At 36.2% G+C, this 20,727-nt stretch overlaps 1 protein-coding gene and 1 long non-coding RNA gene across 4 annotated transcripts; both read left to right on the forward strand.

Moving 5' to 3' along the window:
* The first annotated feature begins 5,349 nt into the window (after positions 1-5,349).
* LOC141482860 (uncharacterized) lies at positions 5,350-6,437 on the forward strand. Its single transcript, XR_012465761.1, has 3 exons — positions 5,350-5,545; positions 5,611-5,703; positions 6,005-6,437. It is a non-coding gene; the product is annotated as an uncharacterized lncRNA (long non-coding RNA).
* A 1,191-nt stretch (positions 6,438-7,628) lies between these two features.
* LOC111505085 (uncharacterized) lies at positions 7,629-18,577 on the forward strand. 3 transcript variants are annotated; one of them, XM_074176908.1, is made up of 4 exons: positions 7,636-7,774; positions 12,826-13,739; positions 16,947-17,231; positions 17,550-18,577. In XM_074176908.1, the coding sequence occupies exons 2-4, from the start codon at positions 13,252-13,254 to the stop codon at positions 18,328-18,330; spliced, it is 1,554 nt and encodes a 517-aa protein (XP_074033009.1). In that variant the 5' UTR covers positions 7,636-7,774; positions 12,826-13,251; the 3' UTR covers positions 18,331-18,577. The 3 variants fall into 3 exon arrangements, with proteins under 3 accessions (XP_074033010.1, XP_074033009.1, XP_023015599.2); XM_023159831.2 differs by lacking the exon at positions 7,636-7,774 and adding an exon at positions 12,524-12,678; XM_074176909.1 differs by lacking the exons at positions 12,826-13,739; positions 16,947-17,231; positions 17,550-18,577 and adding an exon at positions 9,109-10,335 and having other exon boundaries at positions 7,629-7,774.
* Positions 18,578-20,727: the final 2,150 nt, after the last annotated feature.

Genomic DNA, 20,727 nt, shown 5'->3' on the forward strand with positions numbered 1-20,727 from the left:
CGACAATAACGTGCTTGTAAAATGAAAGTTTCGACAAAATTTTGGTAGTAGTTATTTTATTTTTAGAGCTGTTCATTATTATTACTTTCTTGATAGAATTTTGTTGTTTGAGAAAGTGAAGGGGCATAATTATGTAGAACAAAAGATGAATAAAAATGTACCAGATGAATGAAAATGAAAAAAAATGAAAATGAAAAATTTCACACATATTACTCCAAAAAATTTGTATTTTTGGTAGGAAAGTTTTGGGATAGTTTTAATTTCTTCTACTTCGTATGTAGGTTTTCTAGCAAAATTTTGTGATGAAACATTGAAGGAAATACAAAAAAGTTGAAAAACCTCATTTTCCGGCTGTTTTCTGCTCATAACTTGTAAACTATCAATTTTTTCTGAATTACTTTCCTATACAAAATGAAAGTAGGAACATAAAATGTCCCACAAATCACTATATTTCAAAATTGGCCAATTTTATCTGACCCTGCAAAAAACAACTTTTTCTAGTCCAAAACTTTAATTTGTCATCAATGGCTGTCATTTAGTGAATTCCTCCTAGTTTCCAGCATATACCTCAATTAGATCATATAAGTGAAAATATAGGTAATTTAACAAAAAAATATATAGTTCGAGTTTAATAAAGTCCGAACCACTTGAATCACATGATTTATTACTTGGAGAGCTATGAAGAGAGCCACTGAAGATTAGCCACAGATGGTTATGTTAGGTTATGTCCAAAGTCTTCATCAGTTGTCTTTCTTTTGCTATATTAATCCAGATATTTATTACCTTGTTGATCCAGTTGCATCAAATTCTCCTACAGGTCAACTGTATCCATCCGAAAAAAAGTACTTTTCCCAATCACCAGAAATACAATACTCTCCTCGATGCGCGTTTCGGCTCTGCCGAACTCTCAAAACCTGATTCAGTTCCCAGCGGGGCAGGCACAAAGTATGTGATCTGCTGTTCCATCATTTTCCACACACACAGTCTTCCGACAGTTCGAGTCTCTGCATATGATGATTCTAATGACAGTGACCAGTAAGAAGGCCTATTAGACATCGTAGTTCATCCCTACAGTATTCTAACAACTCTTTGGTATCAAGCTTCGAAGAGTGAGAGAGAGAGAGAATATACTTTATTGTCATAAGATTGATCTTGTGGACAAAGTTTCACTTAATCTATAATGCAATTATATGTAACAACAAAGTGCATTTATTTTCACTATCTATCTGTTCATTGCCAGGTAAAAATAGTTAGGTATATTTACAGGTATGCTTTCGAAAAATTTATTGATATACTTGATGAATTTATAGGTGACCTCTTCAGGTAGATACATTATTAAGGCAGACGAGTAGGTAATAGGTATAAACTGTATTAATTATTTTTTTTGTGCATATTTTTGTTCGAAAGGTTATAAAATAATAATATAACCTTCATTTTATGTGTATTTCACAATTACCAGGAATATCAATGATTAGCTAGTAAAGTTTGTGAGAAAGTCGACTAAAGCTGTAAATGAAACTTCGATATTCACGTTTAAGTGGTAGTAAAATAATAACATCATATCTGAACTGTGCTTTAGGGTATCATCGATTCAACTAGTGATAAGCTATTATACTGATTCCAGTATAAACTTTTTCCATGAGTGAGAAAATTGCATCATTAATGCCTTTACCACTTTGAAAGCCAAACTGTTCTTCATTGATGATTTTATGTTTTGACAGAAATACAGTTATCCTCAGCTTGACTAGTTTTTCTATAAGTTTTCCTAATTTGTGATTTAGGGAAATAGGCCGATAATGCGAGGGGTCGTTCTGATTTCCTCCTTCATATAGTGGTATTACCAATGATACCTTCAGAAAATCAGGACATTTTTCTGATTGAAATGATGCCTTAATAATATTGGTCAAGAGTTGTAATGTGTTATCTGAATGTGAGGCGTAGTGTCTCTCAACAAAAAGACATATCATTAATGTAAATAATAAATAATACAGGACCCAGGACTGAACCATGTCGTATTCCGTAATTGATTTTTGAAGGTTTTGGTATGTCACCGTTTAATTTAACAAATTGCTGGAGGCTTTTGAGGTAGGATGTAAACATATTTAGGGTTTTTATTCTTGTCCCCACATTTTCTGTTCAGTACAACTGTTTCTATTAATGTACGGAGGTTTTCAGGAATGAGTTTAAGCCACAGTTGGAATTAATATATTATCCATTCTCTACCCATTTCTAATATAACCTAATCTTAATAGTAATGTCTCACAATTACAAATTTCTCAGGTACAGGCCATTTGTCAAGCGGACGGCCGACTGTTTCGAAAATTGCTAATAAAATCGACACGTCTCCATCCGTATGAAACATATGTGATCATACTGTGGTACTGTTGACGTTAAGAGAAGTGATTGAAAAGAAGTGAAAGCAAAATATGGAATCGAATCAACCTGAGGTGAATATAACGGCACAAACAATGGCGCCGAACGAATCATCGTTTGGTGGTGTGATTCAGAACACAGTTCCAATTATAGCAAGTGAAATGCTCAAAGAAGCATTGGAAATCCTGAACGACGTTCGAGAAGACGATGTGTATTCAGTGGAAGTCATATTTTCAAATATTTCACGGCAAGGAATTGGGAGTAGTCCGCTTTTAGCGGACACGTACGATACAACTCCGCCTCCTTGCCAGGATTTCAATATTTCATGGCAAGGAGTTGGGAGTAGTCCGCTTTTGGTGAAATTGTACGATGCAATATCGCCTCCTTGCCATGATTTAAATATTTCATGGCAAGGAGTTGGGAGTAGTCCGCTTTTGGCGGACAGATGCGATACAATTCCGCCTCCTTGCCAGGATGTCGATATTTCGTCGCAAGAAATTGAAGGGGGTCCGCTATTGTCAAACAGGTACGAAGTTATTACGCCTCCTTGCGTAGATTCAGTGGGCGAAGGTTTGGGGTCGGACGAACCACAACCATTCTGTCTAGAGCAGGAAGTGGCTCCAGCATCTTCGAACCAGTTAGTCGAGCCAACATCTAAGAAGCATAGATGCGACTTCTGTGGCAAGTGCTTCAAATATTCCTGTCATCTGAAGCAGCATATCAGAGTTATTCATTCTGGTGGGCAGTCATTCAGGTGTATTACCTGCGGGAAAAGGTTTTTGGATGATGATACTCTGCAAAGACATTTACAAAAACACTTGGGAGATAAAGATTTCAAATGTCTCGATTGTCCCAAACAGTACGCTCACAAGGTGGATTTGAAGCGACATATCATGAGCCATACTGGTAAAAAACCTCATATTTGCGGGGTTTGTGGTAAGGGTTTCGGAAGACAAGACCACATGGTAAATCATTCCCGAGTGCATAAGAAAGAAGTACGGAAACCATTGGGATGATTTTAAGTAAATTCTCTGCGAGTGTCATCATCAGGGAGAAGTGTAGAGTAAGTACGAATATATATGGAAGTGAATGCTTGATTATTTTATCTTTTTGTAATGTGAATAAAAACTTGCATTTTGATGTGTTCTTGACATTTTTATTTTATGTTCAACGAAAGTCATTTTTTGTGGAGGGAAATGTTTTTTATCGACCTTTTTTGGGTAATTGTTACCTTCCACAATCTGAAAAAAATATATAAATTATAATGGAGACCTTTATACAAGTGTAGAAGGGCAAACTTTAGTTTACCCCGACAAGTTACTGCGTAAAATTCAAAGTATTTTTGACAAATAAAAATCTTCTATTTATCAGTAACTTGTCGTATTCAACAATTTTGCCCATCAAAAAAATTATTGAGAAATGATACTTTTACGTTTCGTTGTAATTTGACACTTCATTGGCAGTTTTGCTATCACTTAAACGTTAATGTAGGACTTTCATTCACAGTTCGGCTCGGATTTCTCACAAACTATGCAAAAGTGTTCATCAATACTTTTTTTAGATAAGATATATAAAAATTTTTAAATGAAACAAGTTATATCTATTAACAAATTTTTGACTTCTCATTACCTTTTTTTGATGGATTTTTTGGAAGAATGAAGCCGTTATTACATTAAATGAATAATTAACGATAGTAGTGTTCCTAGCTAATTATTGATATTACTGGTAATTGTGAAATAATATAATATGAATATTGTATTATTATTTTAAGGCCCTTCAAACAATAGTATGGACAAGAAACAACTAATTAATGCAGTTTATACCTAATACCTACTCGTGTGCCTACATAATGAATCTACCTGAAGAGGTCAGGTATGAATTCATTAACTATATCAATAAATTTTTCGAAAGTATACCTGTATATATACTTTGAATGCTTTCTCAGTTCGGACATGACCCACACGATAATTTATAAACTGCTGACTTTTCTGAAACTGAACTTTTATCTTTGTTATTCTTAATGTGCATGCCTAAGTTGTTAGTGGTTTTGAAAGCAGTATTTATACCTTTGCTGTGCAGAAACTCTGAAATATTTGTAGTGGGTTGACATGAGTAGGTTAAGGTTCTATAACTTTTATCCTTTTCTCTTCGAATTGGGTAAACTTCCTTCAAAGCTTGACTGAATAAATTTTTAATAAGAGAGAATGTATAAGACCGTTATCGTTAACATTGTTGACTGCTATTTGCTTTATTACCCACACATCACTAGATATTCATGGAATATTCCCTGTATATCATAAAATGAACGTATATATTCCAAATATTCATAGAATATTCTTGGAATATATACATGCCTTTAGAATATTCATAGAATATGCTTGAATGAATATGGCAGGATTATTCCCGAAAGAATGTGCATAGAATGTCTATAAATGGATTATTCTCCCTTGAATATTCTAAGAATATTGTCGATCGAATAAACCATATGGTTATTCTTAGAATATATCCCCACGGTATATTTTGGAATATTCTATACAATGGAATTTTCAATTATCTTATAATAACGTATTCAAATAATTCAATATTATTAAAAATAAAAATATTTGAAGATCTTAATCGAATGCATAACCTAATGTATATAACCCTGATAGTGTTAACCAGTTTTTGAACTCAAAGCAAAGATTCTGGATGAATTGCTCCAACAGCAACTGTTGGAAACGACAAAAAAATTTGAATGGGCCAATAAATGAACCAATTGCATCAATAAATTGGTTAATTCTCATCCTATTTGTCTTGTTGTATTTGAAATTATTTAATTACAAAGCGAAAAATCCTGGAAACAGAGAAATGGGGAAGTGAATAATTGGAGTAAACGTTTCTCATTGGTTAATTGAAGTGTAGCGCGCGACAGTCGAATAAGCTTTGTGAAAGCGGCTGTCCCTTAATGCATGGTACATTTGCGTTTGCGTTAAATTAGACATTTGATTCAACATGGCGGTTGACGTGGCAGATTCACGTGTGTAATGCATGGTGTGTTGGTGTTATCAAAGTATAATTCTGTCACGTTCAGTGTACCATTTATAATTTGGGGTTGTCCAATTTGCAGTACAGCGAATAGTTTGATTTTGGATCTTCAAACAGGAGAGTTGCATCTATTCAGTCTTCAAGAAATGTAAGTAAAATGCAATAGTATCGATAGTAAAGTCATGGTGATTAACCTACTACACCTCATTTTAGGTTCGAGGAGAGTTGGTGTGTGGGATTTGTTGGTTTGACTAAGTACATGTTTGAACTAGAGTGATTTCAGTTGTGTATCTTCAATAGAGAAAAGTGAGTGAATGACACATTCTTTTGTATCATTTGTTTTCATAATTTTTATCACTCGTTTTCAAGATAGTATCAATTTGCCCAAAAGGAAACAGAGTGGTACCTGGTACAGGCAGGTGCGCCAAGGAACTGAAAACGTAATGATTACTTTTCAACAAGACAATGCAAGTTGCTCTCCAAGTCATAAAATGTTGTAAATGTTCATGAGTAACCTATGCGAAAAATATCTATTTGATTTTTATACCAGTTTTATTGTGCCACTTTCAAATAGTGATAATGAACGTTAACATACATTTTGTTCCAGGTATTACTATTGAAACACTGGCTGATGCATTGTTGGGCAAATATAAGGAAAACTATTCTGGTGAGCAAAGTTTGAATAACTTTAAGTAAGTGAAATTCATTGAAGAACCCATCATACCACTCATTTTAAATACTTCATTTGTGGGTTTATTTTTCTAAGTGAGAAACCTAACCTTACCTATTTCTTGATGTAATACACTTTTTCTTTTTCAATGAAATGATATATTTATTATTTTTTAATTAGTGCTGATGAATTCACAGAGTTGTTATTTTAGTATATTTTTTAGTATACATTTGTTTGAGAGTAGGAACATCCTAATTTGAATACATTTCTAATATTTGTAATATGACAGTATTCAGGAATATTTTATTCAGTGAATAAATATTTTGAATTAGATTTTTTATTTTTAATATTGGTTGAAACGTCAAATATTTCAGTGTATATTGTTTTTAAAATATATTTGTTTTTGAATATTATGTGTTTTATTACTTGTGTGAATCTTGTATCAAAATGCAATATATACATGCCTAATAGCGGTTACTCGTCACATTCTTGGAATATTCCAAATATTCCTAGAATATTCATAAAATATATTTGAAGAATATTCTTTGGTTTTTCTCTATTGTATATTCCTACAATAAACTAAGAATATCCTGAATATTTTATGAATATTCCTCGGGTTCTATTCCTGGAATATTCTTAATAGAATATACCTTAGATATTCTAAGAATATTATAAGATATTTCAAGAATATTCCCAAGGAATATTCTTAAAATATATCAAAGGTTCGTCAGGAGCACTTCCAGGGAATATTCTCCAGAAGATATATATATATATATATATATATATATATATATATATATATATATATATATATATATATATATATATATATATATATCCATGGCATATTCATAGCATAATACAATATCCTTAAATGTATATTCATGAAATATACCTGGAATATCTATTGCTATGTGGGTATATTCAGTTCTTTATTAAAATTTGTCTCTCACAAGGGCACATTTATCAGTTTATGGAAAATACTATAAAGGGTTTTTGTAAAACCCTTTATAGTGAAAATCATACAATAAACTGTATTAATCAGTTTTTTAATATGGATTTTCATCAAGTATCGGTCAGTTCCATTCAATAATGCCGACACTTTGTTTACAGCTTCACTTGCATTACTCACTTTCTTTGCTGATTTTTGTTGTTGTTGTATTTGTTCGTCTTTCTGATCATTATGATATTAGACATATCAATAATAAAATTAACAATAAATAACTACATTAATAAATAAACATATACCTATCGAATAAAACAGGCACTATACAAAACACTACAAGCGACATACTTATGCATAGGTAAATAATTGCTGCATACCCACAAGTGCCTGACTCAGGCAAGGACCAGGACCAACAACTAATCATCACCGATCATCCTTTTCTGAAACGCCAAACTTTAAATTCTTTTTACCAGGGTCTTTTCACGTCTCAAATTCGAGTACATTTTTACCAAATCTGCTCTGGGAGATTTCGACTCGTACCACCGGGTATAAGTTCCGCATTGAAGTGTTCACGATGAATCTTTTTTATTGTTGTTTTTATACTTTTGTTTTGCGAAGGTTTCTATACTTGCACCTCTTTCAGCAAAGAAACGAAGGATCACTGAAGAATTAATCGTGATCAGTTTTATTTGTCGTAAAGGCAATTGAATAAGTCACTCGACGTGTAGTAGGATTGAAAGAAGTCCGCTCTTATCGGACAGGTACGATACAGTATCACTATCAGAACATAGTTCTAATCAAAGCCAGTGAAATGATCAAACAAGTATTTGAGTTTCTGAATTACGTTCCAGATGAGGATAAGTATTCAGTGGAGGCCAGAATAGAATTTGTAATGAGTTTTTCAATAACCAGAGATGTATTATGTTTCAAATTTACGATTAGTTTTGAGTACCTATGCTTGTTCACTGAATCGTATTCTCAACTCTGAAATAAATAGAACTCAACAGGTAATATTGGACTCAAATTAATTTCGTTCAAACGTTGCCAAATCAGAAAAATCATATGATTTTTCAAATGAAATAATGCTACAAATCTGTGGATCAAAAATGAGTGATATGTTAATACTTCCTGATCAGATTTTTGCACTGCTTGTAAGTAGGAACTCAATGATTTTTTTTCAAGCATCCTCAGCTGAGTTGAAACTGATGAAATACATAAGCTACTCCTAAACAATCCGTTGTTATTATGTTACTAAATTCTCTTATCATGCATATACACGTGGATAGGCGCTTTTATAATTTGTGAATGCATGGAAAGAAATTCAAAGATGAGTTAAAATACGAAAAGCTTCATTGGTTCATTATTTTCTCGGTTGAGAAATCTAATGTTTTGGTTTTATGATTATTTATAGTAGGATAATTTCGTCTAGACTAGTTTGCTGAAAACTTTTTAGATGGATTAGCATTAGAAAGTAGATTGTAAGGCGTAGTGTCACTCAACAAAAAGACATATCATTAATGTAAATAATAAATAATACAGGACCCAGGACTGAACCATGTCGTACTCCGTAATTGATTTTTGAAGGTTTTGGTATGTCACCGTTGAATTTAACAAATTGCTGGAGGCTTTTGAGGTAGGATGTAAACAGATTTAGGGTTTTTCATATGATCCCATAATATTCTTGTCCCCACGTTTTCTGTTCAGTACAACTGTTTCTATTAATGTACAGTGTGTTACTCCGTAATTGACTTGAAGGTTTTGGTATGTCACCAATGAATATAGATTTTCTATTTAATACAACTGTTTTCATAAATGTACGGAGGTTTTCAGGAATGAGTTCCTCATTTCTTTCTAAGTAATATAGTAGTCACTATTCCAGAATAGGATTGAGACGCGTGAGAAAAAAATTTGAAAGTATTCATTCAAGTATCACTTTTATATCAAGCCACAGTTGGAATTAATATATGATCCATTCTCTAGCCATTTCTAATATAACCTAATCTAAATAGTAATGTCTCACACTTACAAATTTCATACTAAAACAATTCGGTGTGAAATTTCTATCGATAAATACCCCCACCATTTCATTTTACAGGCCATTTGTCAAGTGGACGGCCGACTATTTCGAAAATTGCTAATAAAATCGACACGTCTCCATCCGTATGAAACATATGTGATCATATTGTGGTACTGTTGACATTAAGATAAGTGATTGAAGAGAAGTGAAAGCAAAATATGGAATCGAATCAACCTGAGGTGAATATAACGGCACAAACAATGGCGCTGAATGTTGTTCCTATCAAAGCCAATGAAATGATCAAAGAAGTACTTGAGTACCTGAACGTTCCAGAAGAGGAGGTGAATCTAGAGGAGGCCAGAAATTCAAATTTAGCGGACACGTACGATACAATTTCGCTTCCTTGCCAGGTTTTCAATATTTCATGGCAAGGAGTTGGGAGTACGCCGCTTTTAGCGAACGCGTGCGTATCAATTCCGCCTCCTTGCCAGGATATCAATATTTCATGGCAAGGAGTTGGGAGTACGCCGCTTTTAGCGAACGCGTGCGTATCAATTCCGCCTCCTTGCCAGGATATCAATATTTCATCGCAAAAAATTGAAGGGGGTCCGCTATTGTCAAACAGGTACGAAGTAATTACGCCTTCTGGCGTAGATTCAGTGGGCGAAGGTTTGGGGTCGGCAGAACCACAACCATTCTGTATAGACCAGGAAGAGGCTCCAGCCTGTTGGAATCAGTTAGTCGAGCCAACACCTAAGAAGCACAGATGCGACTGCTGTGATAAGTGCTTCAAATATTCTAGTCATCTGAAGCAGCATATCAGAGTTGCTCATACTGGAGGGCAGTCATTAAGGTGTATTACCTGCGGGAAAAGGTTTTTAAATGATGATACTCTGCATAGACATATGCAGAAACACTTGGGAGACAAGCCTTTTAAATGTTCCGATTGTCCCAAACAGTACAGTCACAAGGTGGATTTGAAGCGACATATCATGAGCCATACTGGAAGTAAACCTCACATTTGCGGTATTTGTGGTAAGGATTTTAGTAGAAGAGACCACATGGAGAATCATTACAGGGTGCATGCGAAAAAAGTTCAGAAACCTTTGGGATGAGTGTGAGCGTGGCCTCTAGTTTGATTCTAGAAGCGTTTCTTCAGTGTTCGTTATTGACGTAGAATATAGTATATTTTGAATGTAAGACAATGTTAGTGTTTTAATGATATTTGTGAATGTAAGAGGTTTTTACTGTTTTTTGTAATGAGTTTTTTAATAAACAGACATGTTATATGTTTCAAATTTCCAATTCGTTTTGAGTATGCTTGTTCAATACTGTACTATTGACACTAAATCCTATACTCTCAACCCTGAAATGGAATAAATAAAACTATTATTGGATTGCAGTTATCGTAGTCCAAACGTAGCCCAATTTCATGATTTCTCAAATGAAATAATGCTGTGGAACAAAAATGGATGAAATGTTGCTCTTTCCAGATCAGTTTATTGCACTGCTTGGGAATAGGTACTCGATGAATTTTTTTTCAGGCATCTTCAGCTGAATCGAAAATATGTATTGAGTTTTGGGTTTAGGCGTAGGTTTGGTATAATTCATGGTAGGAAAGTCATGTAATTGGGAATTTTCATACAATGTAAAGAGTTTTTCAATAATGAGACATGTGTTATGTTTCAATGTTAGTAAGACAACGTTAGTGTTGAAATAATATTTGTGATTGGAATAGTTTTTTGTATGCATTTGTGATGAGCTTATGTCGTCCGAAATCATATGATTTCCCATTATGCTATCAAAATAATTTTTTTTTTAATATAAAACAATTCAATGAAGAATGGTGTGCAGTCATCCGTCAGCGAGTATCATCATTTAGTTGGAACAGGGAGAAGTATACTGTGCAAATAAATATACATGGAAGTAAATACTTTATCATTTTACCAGTTTGTACCATGGATAAATACTTGCATTTTATTGTATTCTTGACATTTTTATTTTAAGCTGGAACTTGACATGTTATATCATTCTGTATATGCATAGTAAGTTGAATTCAAGTTCAGGGAGTAGCTTATCACTAGTTGAATCGATGATGCCCTAAAGCACAGTTCAGATATGATGTTATTATTTTACCACCACTTAAACGTGAATATCGAAGTTTCATTTACAGCTTTATTCGACTTTCTCACAAACTTTACTAGCTAATCATTGATATTCCTGGTAATTGTGAAATACACATAATATGAAGGTTATATTATTATTTTATAATCTTTCGAACAAAAATATGCACAAAAAAACTAATTAATACAGTTTATACCTATTTCCTACTCGTCTGCCTTAATAATGTATCTACCTGAAGAGGTCAGCTATGAATTCATCAAGTATATCAATAAATTTTTCGAAAGCATACCTGTAAGTATACCTAACTATTTTTACCTGGCAATGAACAGATTTAATAATGGCGAATAATTCAATTCCGTTTGATCGTTCAGATCAAACGAGTTTTTGAATTTGTTTATTTCCATACTCTCTAACAGATTAAGTTTCATACCTTTCTTCTGGAAATGGAGGGGCTCGTATTCATGGTTGAACTCATGCCCTCTGAGATTAAATGAGCGGCATATGTGGAATTTATTTTTCCATTCTGAAAACTATATTTGTGTTCCTTTATGTGGGCTTTGAACGCTCTTCCAGTTTAACCTATATAAAATATCGGACATGACCCACACGATAATGTATACACTCCTGATTTTTCTGAAACTGAATTTTCATCTTTGTTATTCTTAATGTGCATGCCTGAGTTGTTGTTGATTTTGAAAGCAGTATTTTCACCTTTGCTGTACAGAAAATCTGAAATATTTGTAGTGGGTTGGCCTAAGTAGGTTAAGGTTCTATAACTTTTATTCTTTTCTCTTCGTATTGGGTAAACTTCCTTCATAGCTTGACTGAATAATTTTTTTGATAATAGAGAATGTATGAGACTGCTATCGTATACTACTGGAGTTTTTCCCCACACCTAACCGTTATTTTAACACCTCGACACGTGTTTCGATCACCAAGTGACCACCTTCAAGAGAAAGATCGAACTTCTTCACTTTGTCTTCCGACAGTCAGAGTCTCTGCATATGATATTCAAATGAGAGTGTTCTGTAAGAAGGCCTGTTAGGCATCCTTGTTTATTTCTACTGCAGTCCAATAAAAGTTTGTTATCAAGCTTCGAAGAGTGAATAAACGGAATGCCGATTCCATTGAGCTGTACTTTTTGTACAGAAACACTGATAACCCTTCGACCTACGAGGATAGGGTCATTATTCTGTGAGAAATGACGAAATAAGCTACTCTCAAACAATCCGTTGTTATTATGTTGCTAAGTTCTCTTGTCATGCATATACATGTGGGCTCATACATGAGCCATACTGGAAGTAAACCTCACATTTACGGCATTTGTAGTAAGGGTTTCGGTAAAAGAGACCACATGGAAAATCATTACTTACAAGGTGCATGCGAAAGAAGTTCAGAAACCTTTGGGATGAGTATGAGCGGATCCTCTGTTTTCATTCTAGAAGCGTTTTTTCAGTATCCGTTATTGACGTGAAATGTAGAATAATGTGAATGTGAGATAACGTTAGTGTTTTAATTATACTTGTGAGTGAGAGTTTTTACTATTTTCTGTAGGAATTGTAATGAGTTTATAACTTCTGAACGTTGCCAAATCAGAAAAATCACATGATTTCTCAAATGAAATATTGCTACAAATCTGTGGAATATAAATGTTTCATTTGTATTTTGTAGGGTTTATTGAACACAAGCTAAGGTGTAAGGAATTCATGTTCATTTCGATACACCAATATTAACAACAGTACACAAACAAAGGGCAATTGACAAATGAAACCATAGAAAAAAAAGGTATACTAATATTGGTTTTTAGGAATTCAGGCGAAGGCTACTTTTTTGACAAATGCTTATCACAGAAACATCAACAACTATATTTTTGAAGAAATTCATTACAGTATGGTTCATCCAAATTAATTCAAATGAAAACATAAATCGAGATAACTTTAACTCATAGGATGACCCTAATTTTATGCCTAGCAGTGTATTCAATGTGTTTCAATCTGAATAGTGTTAGAAGTACAAGCCTAAGTATTTGTTACTCAGTGTTACGTGCCATAGGTAAATTAAAATTTGTCATCCATCCATTGTTTCCTTCACTAAAATATGAGAGGATATACGTTGTATGTTGGTGGATTACCTCGTGAAACGAAAAAGAGAGATTTGGAATGTTTTTTGAAAGGCTATGGTAAACTGAACAGAATTATCATCAAAAACAGATATGCATTCGTGGAATTTGACGATAGCAGATATGCTGAAGAAGCCGTTCACGAATTGAATGGTCGAAAATTACTGGGAATAAGAGTGACTGTGGAAATGGCCAAAGAAAATGCTAGTAAACATGATACAGGTTTGAAGGGTCGAGAAATTCACCATTGTTCTTGTTGCAAATATAGAAGGGAGGATCAACAGATAAAAATGCAAAAGGATGCCTTTGGTGAGGCTTATAAATGCTATCTTAAGAAAGAAATTGAAAGGTTTGCACCCTCTTCGAATATGTATGGGAAGCTTGACGATAGAGGAATGAACTATCAGAGAATTCCTCGACTAGAGGGTGGGAGGTTTGACAGGGATGTCTTATGTCATAAGATTCCGTAAGTGATTCATTGTTTCTAGATTATTTGAAACATGTTGGTATGGGAAATGTTCCTTTTTATATTGATATTTTAGATTTAACACTAATAGTAATATTAATAATAACGCAGTAACACAGGACTCGATACAATATAAGCGTAACCTCTCTATGACCTGGATCGATTACCGTAAGGCAATTTTGCATGAGCTCATCTTGCATTTGCTCAGATGCCTTGCGGTACCCGACAAAATAGTGAGATGCATTGAACAACTGATACCACTTTGGCGAACTCGCTTAACCATAACATCTGGTCAAGCAAGAGTCCAAACAGAGTGGATCACTTTCAGAAGGGGTGTATTTCAGGGTGATTCCCTCAGTCCCCTTCTCTTCTGTATCTCACTATTGCCATTATCCATTGCGCTCAGAAATAATCGAGGGTACAACTGTGGCACCCCCGGAAACCGTAGGCACAAGGTCAACCCATTTGTTTTATATGGATGATTTTAAACTTTATGCCTCTGGAGAGAAGGATCTCCATCATTCCTTGGGAGTGGTGGGTATGACATTCGGGATAGACAAATGTGCAATGGTCCATCTCAAAAGAGGACGATGCGGGGATTACGGAGAGGATGTGCAGCTCATTGATGGAAGCATCTTACACCATATGGATGCCGGGAGACGTATACTTACCTCGGGGTGGAACAACGCCACTCCCAAGAGGTAACAGCAGTGAAAAACTCTCTCCGCGGCAAGTATCAGCACAAACTTCGACAGATCTGGTCATCGGAACTGTTGGGGAAGAACAAAGTTGCTGCAACAAATATGCTTGCCGTTCCAATCTTACTCTACTCATTTAGAGTAGTTAAGTGGACTCGGGAGGAGCTGTATCAACTCGACGTAAAGACCCGAAACATGATGCATCTCTATAGGAGTTTGCATTCCAAATCGTTCGTTCCACGGTTGTTTTTCCCCCAACAACAGGGAGTCCGTGGACTTTTGAGTTTGGGGTGTCTACATGACAGAATGGTACTGGATACAGCCTGTAAAGTCGTCAGAAGTTCGAACCGCCTTCTCTGCATGGTCCGTGACCATGAGAGAGCAGGAATTGGAGCATTTTTCTTTGGGGCAGCTAGCCGAGCAGCTGATGAACTCGGTATAGTTTTCGACAATGAACGAGGTGACCACAACTCTGTCACCCAGTTGGAACCTGTTCAGCAAAAAGCTCAGATAAAAGCCTCAGAGATCACCTTACTTCCGCGGAAACACAAGGATGAGCCAATGTATTTGGTCTTCTTCAATAACATTGGAGACCTTGGCTTATCAAAGGACCTGACCTTCGCTTTTCTCAGGTCGAGTGGGCTGAAGTCGGAAGCTGAGGGGTTCATCATGGCTTGCCAGGATGGTGTCTTCAACACCTCAGTCTACCGCAGTCGCGTGATGGGTCTAGAGGTTCCTAACACAAGGTGCAGGGCCTGCCACGAGGCGCCCGAGACTCTAATGCACTTGCTATCAGCATGTCCAGACAATGCGGTCTGGGGAACGAGAAGTGCCAAATTTATTGAAACTATTCGTTCCCCACCCTCAGGCTCATACGAACTAATAAACCTGATGTGGTCCTTCTCGACCATCAGAGTAAAACGATATTTGTCGGATTGAATATCGAGATTTTCTCTTCGAACTCCGCAGACTCTATCCAGAGCACTCTGTCAATATGATTGTTCTGATTATTGGAGTCCTTGGTGGAATGATGTCATCTCTACTCTTGAATCTTCAAATCATACCGGCTTGCCGCACTAAGGCGGAAATCTTAGCCGCACAGATGCAGAAGGCTGTCATTTTTGGCTCACTGCGCTTGCTCAGGGCACGTGATTCTCGGACCCAGTGATCACTCACTCCACGGTGTGGGGAGTGATCATTGGTTGATAATGCTGGTGCGCCCTTCCAAGTGTATCGGGGCTTCGGGTGATAGGGCCTGACCAGCGCACACTACGGTAAAAAAAAAAACGTCTTCATTCACCTGAAGTAAGAACATACAGAATATACAAAAAATATTGAGGTGAATGGATGGAGTGTCAGCTGTTTTTAAGTTCAACCTTCGAGAACACAGAAGACCTGTGTTCAGGAATAATCACCAGTTTCTAGTGGAGAAGCTGTTGATATTTGAGGAAGAATTCAATTTTTTCATTGAATAATTTGGCATTCCAGTCTTCAAGACTTTGTGGGTGTTTGTGAGGAGGTGCAGTGTCCTGAGTTTCTTTAGTTGCAGCTAACCTGATTCCTTCATGACCGGTGATATGTGGTCGTATTTTCGAATGCCAAGAGAAAAACGAAGGCAACTATTTTGGATTCGTTGAATACGGAGGGAATCAGATTGAAGTGACGCAAGGCTATAAATGCTATCGCAATATGAAATTGTCGAAATGATCAGCGCCCCACATGATTTTAGTTGAAATTGTTTGGTGAGTAAGTTCCGATTTGGAAACAGCTGCCTTAAGATGTTGAAAGACGTTTGAATCAAATGTCTAGCGTGTTTTGTAAAGAGCAGTTCAGAATCAAACCACAGGCCTAAATTCTTTGCTTCAGTTACAAAAGGCAGAACGTCACCACTTATATGAATATAAAGACTATTTTTAGCAATATCCCGCAATCTTTCCGGTCCAGACATCATTACTACCGACTTCGTGCAGTTCGACTTCAATTTATGAGCTGATGAAATATCAATATTACTAAAGTTTTTCCCAACACCAAACCGTTATTTCAACACCTTGATACGTGTTTCAATCACCAAGTGGTCGACTTCAACAGAAAGAATAAACTGAGTTACATTCTGAAGATGATCACTTGGTGATCGAAACACGTGTCGAGGTGTTGAAATAACGGTTTGGTTTGGGAAAATCTCCAGTAATATTCATTACTACACCAAAGGTTCCAAAAAGTGCATCACAAATGTCCTAAAGAGAAATGCACTTTGTATGAGGAACCTCTATATACACATTATGCGACTGCTATAGACTTAGATGTTGAAGACTCCATCCTAGCAGGCCATGATAAACCGTTTAGTTCCCAACTTTGGTTATTATTATTATTAAACGAATAAGGAAATGTGTGTTTCTGTTTCCGTCTGGGAAAAGAAAAGTGAAAGAATTGCGAACTATTCTCAAACGAATGTTTGTTGACATTTTTTACTCTGTAAATGTGAATAAACTTATCATGAGTACCATTTCAGCAAAAGAAGAAGCCGCAGTATTTCAAGTAGTGATTCAGGAAAATATTCGAAATCGACTTACAGGGACTACCCGGAGAGCAGATCGGATGGAACCAGAAGAGTCTGCAGATATTCCCGTAACAGGTTTACAAATAATACAGGCAGTGCAGAAGTTTCTACCAAGGATGTGGCCAGTGAGGTACGAGTAGTCAATAATTCAAAAGACTCTCTTCGTTCTCTGAACAGGTTGAGGTCAAGATCCCGCTCAGTCAGTATGAAATCGACATATGAATACTCCAACAACAGGTTAGACAGTTGTTACAGACATAACATTTTTGAAACTCGCTTCTTAGCTCACAATTTTTGAGAAATAACAGCAATTTTTATTGCTTGTGCCATACTAGTTATGGAATGGTTACTTTCAGTTTTATCAAAATCAATGTGTCGCCAACTGAAATCTGAGGCAGCAAATGCCGAAGAATCGGCCTCTTCATTGCCCTTGTGACCCTTATGTCACTTGTTAATAATTTTTTAGTTTTCATCCCGTGTTTGTAGTTCATTTTTTTCATTTTTTTGGTTGCTGCTTGTATTTTATTTTATTGTAATTTGCCGTGTTTATTTCAGTAACAGAAGAAGCCGCAGTAACTCAAGTGGCGATTCAGGAAAATATTCAAAATCAAGCTGTAGTGACTATTCGAAAAGTAGGTCGAGGTCTTATTCAGAGGATTCAAATACATATGACTACAAAGGTGAAGCACGAAGAGATTCCAAAAATTCCCAGAAGAGATCTAGATCAAGCTGCATGGACTATTCAGAGGATTCAAATACATATGAATACAAAGGTGGTTCAATAAAAGGTACCAAAAAGTCCCAGAGGAGATCTAGATCGAGCTGCAGGGACTATTCGAGAAGTAGGTCGAGATGTTATCCAGAGGATTCAAATACATATGATCACAAACATGGTTCACGAAGAGGTTCCAAAAATTCTCAGAAGAGATCTAGATCAACCTGCATGAACTATTCAAGAAGTAGGTCGAGGTCTCATTCAGAGGATTCGAATACATTTGATTACAAAGGTGGTTCCAAAAATTCCTCGAGGAGATCTGGACCAAGATCTGGTGATAATGAGCCACTGTTTCACTCCGGAGTAGGTTCTCGTTCTCGTTCAGACAGCTTTTCTAGATCCAAGTCAAGCAGATCAATGTCAAGATCCCAGTCGAAGGATTACTCAGATTGTACGAATTCTGGAGGCGAGTCAAGCAGTCATTCCAATCTTGATTACAGAAAGTCAAGGTCTAGGTCCACTTCAAGATCGAAATCACCCAATGGCTGCACCAAACGGTCTCGTTCTGAGTCATATTCTCCTGAATGTGTGAAAAAGTCGAGATATAGGTCTAGATCCTGAACTCCTAATGGTGGAGCTTGAAAATTAACAATGAAATATCTCATTTCGTTTTGAAAAATGTTTATTGCTTGTTTAAGAACTTACTCGATTCTGTAAGTTATTTTCATGTTAACTTTTAATCTGAGAGTTGCTTGCACAAATTTTCGAAACTAGGAGAACAGTGATGTATTTGATTCAATATTTTTTCTAGTTTTTTTCTTATCCGATATTTATAATAACTAGTGAATATATACAGTTTTGATTTTCATTTTTGATTTATTCTCAGATATTTTTGAGAAGGTGCTTTTCCAACATAAGAGCTAAGGTTTTACAGGGATTTCAATTTCTAACGCTTTGGTGTATATAGAGGGGTTCCAAATCTTTTGTGGGAAATTCAAGGCATTTTATTGAACTACTAGGGGATATCGAAGTCAAAGAGCAGGATTAATTGATCAGTTTCGACGTAGAAAGCCTCTACACCAACTTTCCCGTCGTAGAAGCACTATAAAATCATACAGAAAAAGCTATCCGAAGATGGGGACCTGAAAGACAGAACAAACTTGCCGATATAAGTAATCGTGGAATTACTAGGCAAGATGGGGGACTGCCAATGGGATCGCCACTTTCACCGGTAATAACCAATAGGTATTTGGAGTAATTTGAAACTCTGGTCATTGAAGGGGCCTACAAAAAGCCCCGAGTTTGATTGAGATACGACACCTTCATAATATGGAACCATGGAAATGCAGAACTAGACACTTTGCTGAAGCACATCAACAACGTGAGTCCTTTAATCACTTTCACAATGGAGAAAAAAGTTCATAACGAATTCCCATTCTTAGACGTATTGGTGAAGAGGACCGACACTAAATGGGAAACATCTGTATATCGAAAACCCACTCACACAGGACAGTATCTGAACCAGAAATCTAACCACCATCAATCGACTAAGAGAGGTATCATCAAGACTTCACTAGACCGTGCTTTCGAGCTCTATAATACAAAGGAAGGTTTCGAAAAAGAAATAGGCATCATCAAAAATGACCTACTTCAGAGTGATGGTAGAACAGGTTTAGCTAGAAGACAGCAAGAGCTTCACAAGGAAGTGAAGCCGCCAGAACCAGTACGTGTATGCCACAACCAGTACAGACCTTAATTATAATCAGTAATGTGAATAAAAACTAGTATAAGCAAATACTAGGGATTTCTTAAGTAAATGCTACGTTTTGAGTGAATAAACACACTAGCACTTGCTAGAGGTAGTAAGTTCTAGAGTTTACCCGGACGAGTAGTAAATGGTGGTTTAAATGGTTGAAAATGGTGTGAATGAAACTTTTGAAGTAGATTGTTCTGTAGCATATGCTTCGATATTTTCAAGCCTGGTTTGGGGCATGCTAGACTTTTTCCTAGCATTTACTACCTGTCTGCTCAGTCCACAGTTTGTTGTTGATCATGGCTGAGTTTATGCCTATTCGTCAACGTAAAATTTATTCTGTTCGCTCTGGAATAAACGAACGTAATTGTAAAGAACTGTTTAGGTTTAACAGTGAGAGTGTTGATTTCCTCACGGCACAGTTTCTTGAAGAAAGTGATACTCGTGGCGGTGGTATTTCCAGAAGACAGCAAATGGATAAATATATTTCTGAGGTTTCTGGGTGATCCTGGCTTTCAGTCTAGTGTAACTCAAGATGTGGGTGTACATCGTACTACTGCTAGCAAGACTATAAGGTACGTGATGAGTAGAGTAGTTGAACAATCACATAATTGGATACTGTTTCCAACTACAGCTGAAGATATGACCGAGGCTAAAGTTTTGTGGCAGAGATATTTTCGTTTGCCGTCTGTAATTGGTGCCCTTGATTGTATTCAAATTGAGATACAAAAGCCTAGGCTGCACGGTGATGAATATATTTGTAGGAAAGGATATCCTAGTATAAATGTCCAGGCAACATGCAAGGCATTGGAACAGTTCACAAGTATTAGTGCGGAGTGGCCCGGCAGTGTTCACGACGGCAGAGTGTGGACGAATAGTCGTGTCAGAGACATCGTGTTACAGTATGATGGAGCAGTTTGTCTTTTGGAAGATTCAGGATACGGTTTATCGCCGTGGTTGATTATACCGTTCAAGCCTCCACGAACGCATCAAGAATGAGAGTTCAATCTAATCCATGCTAGAGAAAGGTTTATAATAGAAAGGTGTTTTGGCCAGTTGAAAAGGAGATTCCCAATCCTGGGAAACTGTGTTAGAGTTGCATTAAACAACATTCCACAAGTGGTAGTCAGTTGCGCTGTGCTACACAATATTGCCAAGCAGCTAAAAGATGACTTTGAGTATGGGGATCTTGATAGCGTCCCAAATGAAGACGACCAACCTGGGGTGGTTCATTATGAAAATCCCGATACAACATTAAGAGGCAA

This window comes from Leptinotarsa decemlineata, unplaced genomic scaffold, assembly GCF_025532065.1.
Source record: "Leptinotarsa decemlineata unplaced genomic scaffold, Ldec_3_MD MMD2_tig00002082_RagTag_RagTag, whole genome shotgun sequence".
Lineage (NCBI taxonomy): Eukaryota > Metazoa > Arthropoda > Insecta > Coleoptera > Chrysomelidae > Leptinotarsa > Leptinotarsa decemlineata.

Excerpts from the sequence above, each read along its gene's own strand:
- LOC111505085 (XM_074176908.1), top strand. The coding sequence starts at position 13,252 with ATGAGAGGATATACGTTGTATGTTGGTGGATTACCTCGTGAAACGAAA. Across the intron at positions 13,740-16,946 it reads GTCTTATGTCATAAGATTCC|CAAAAGAAGAAGCCGCAGTA; the intron begins GTAAGTGATTCA and ends GTACCATTTCAG. Across the intron at positions 17,232-17,549 it reads TATGAATACTCCAACAACAG|TAACAGAAGAAGCCGCAGTA; the intron begins GTTAGACAGTTG and ends TGTTTATTTCAG.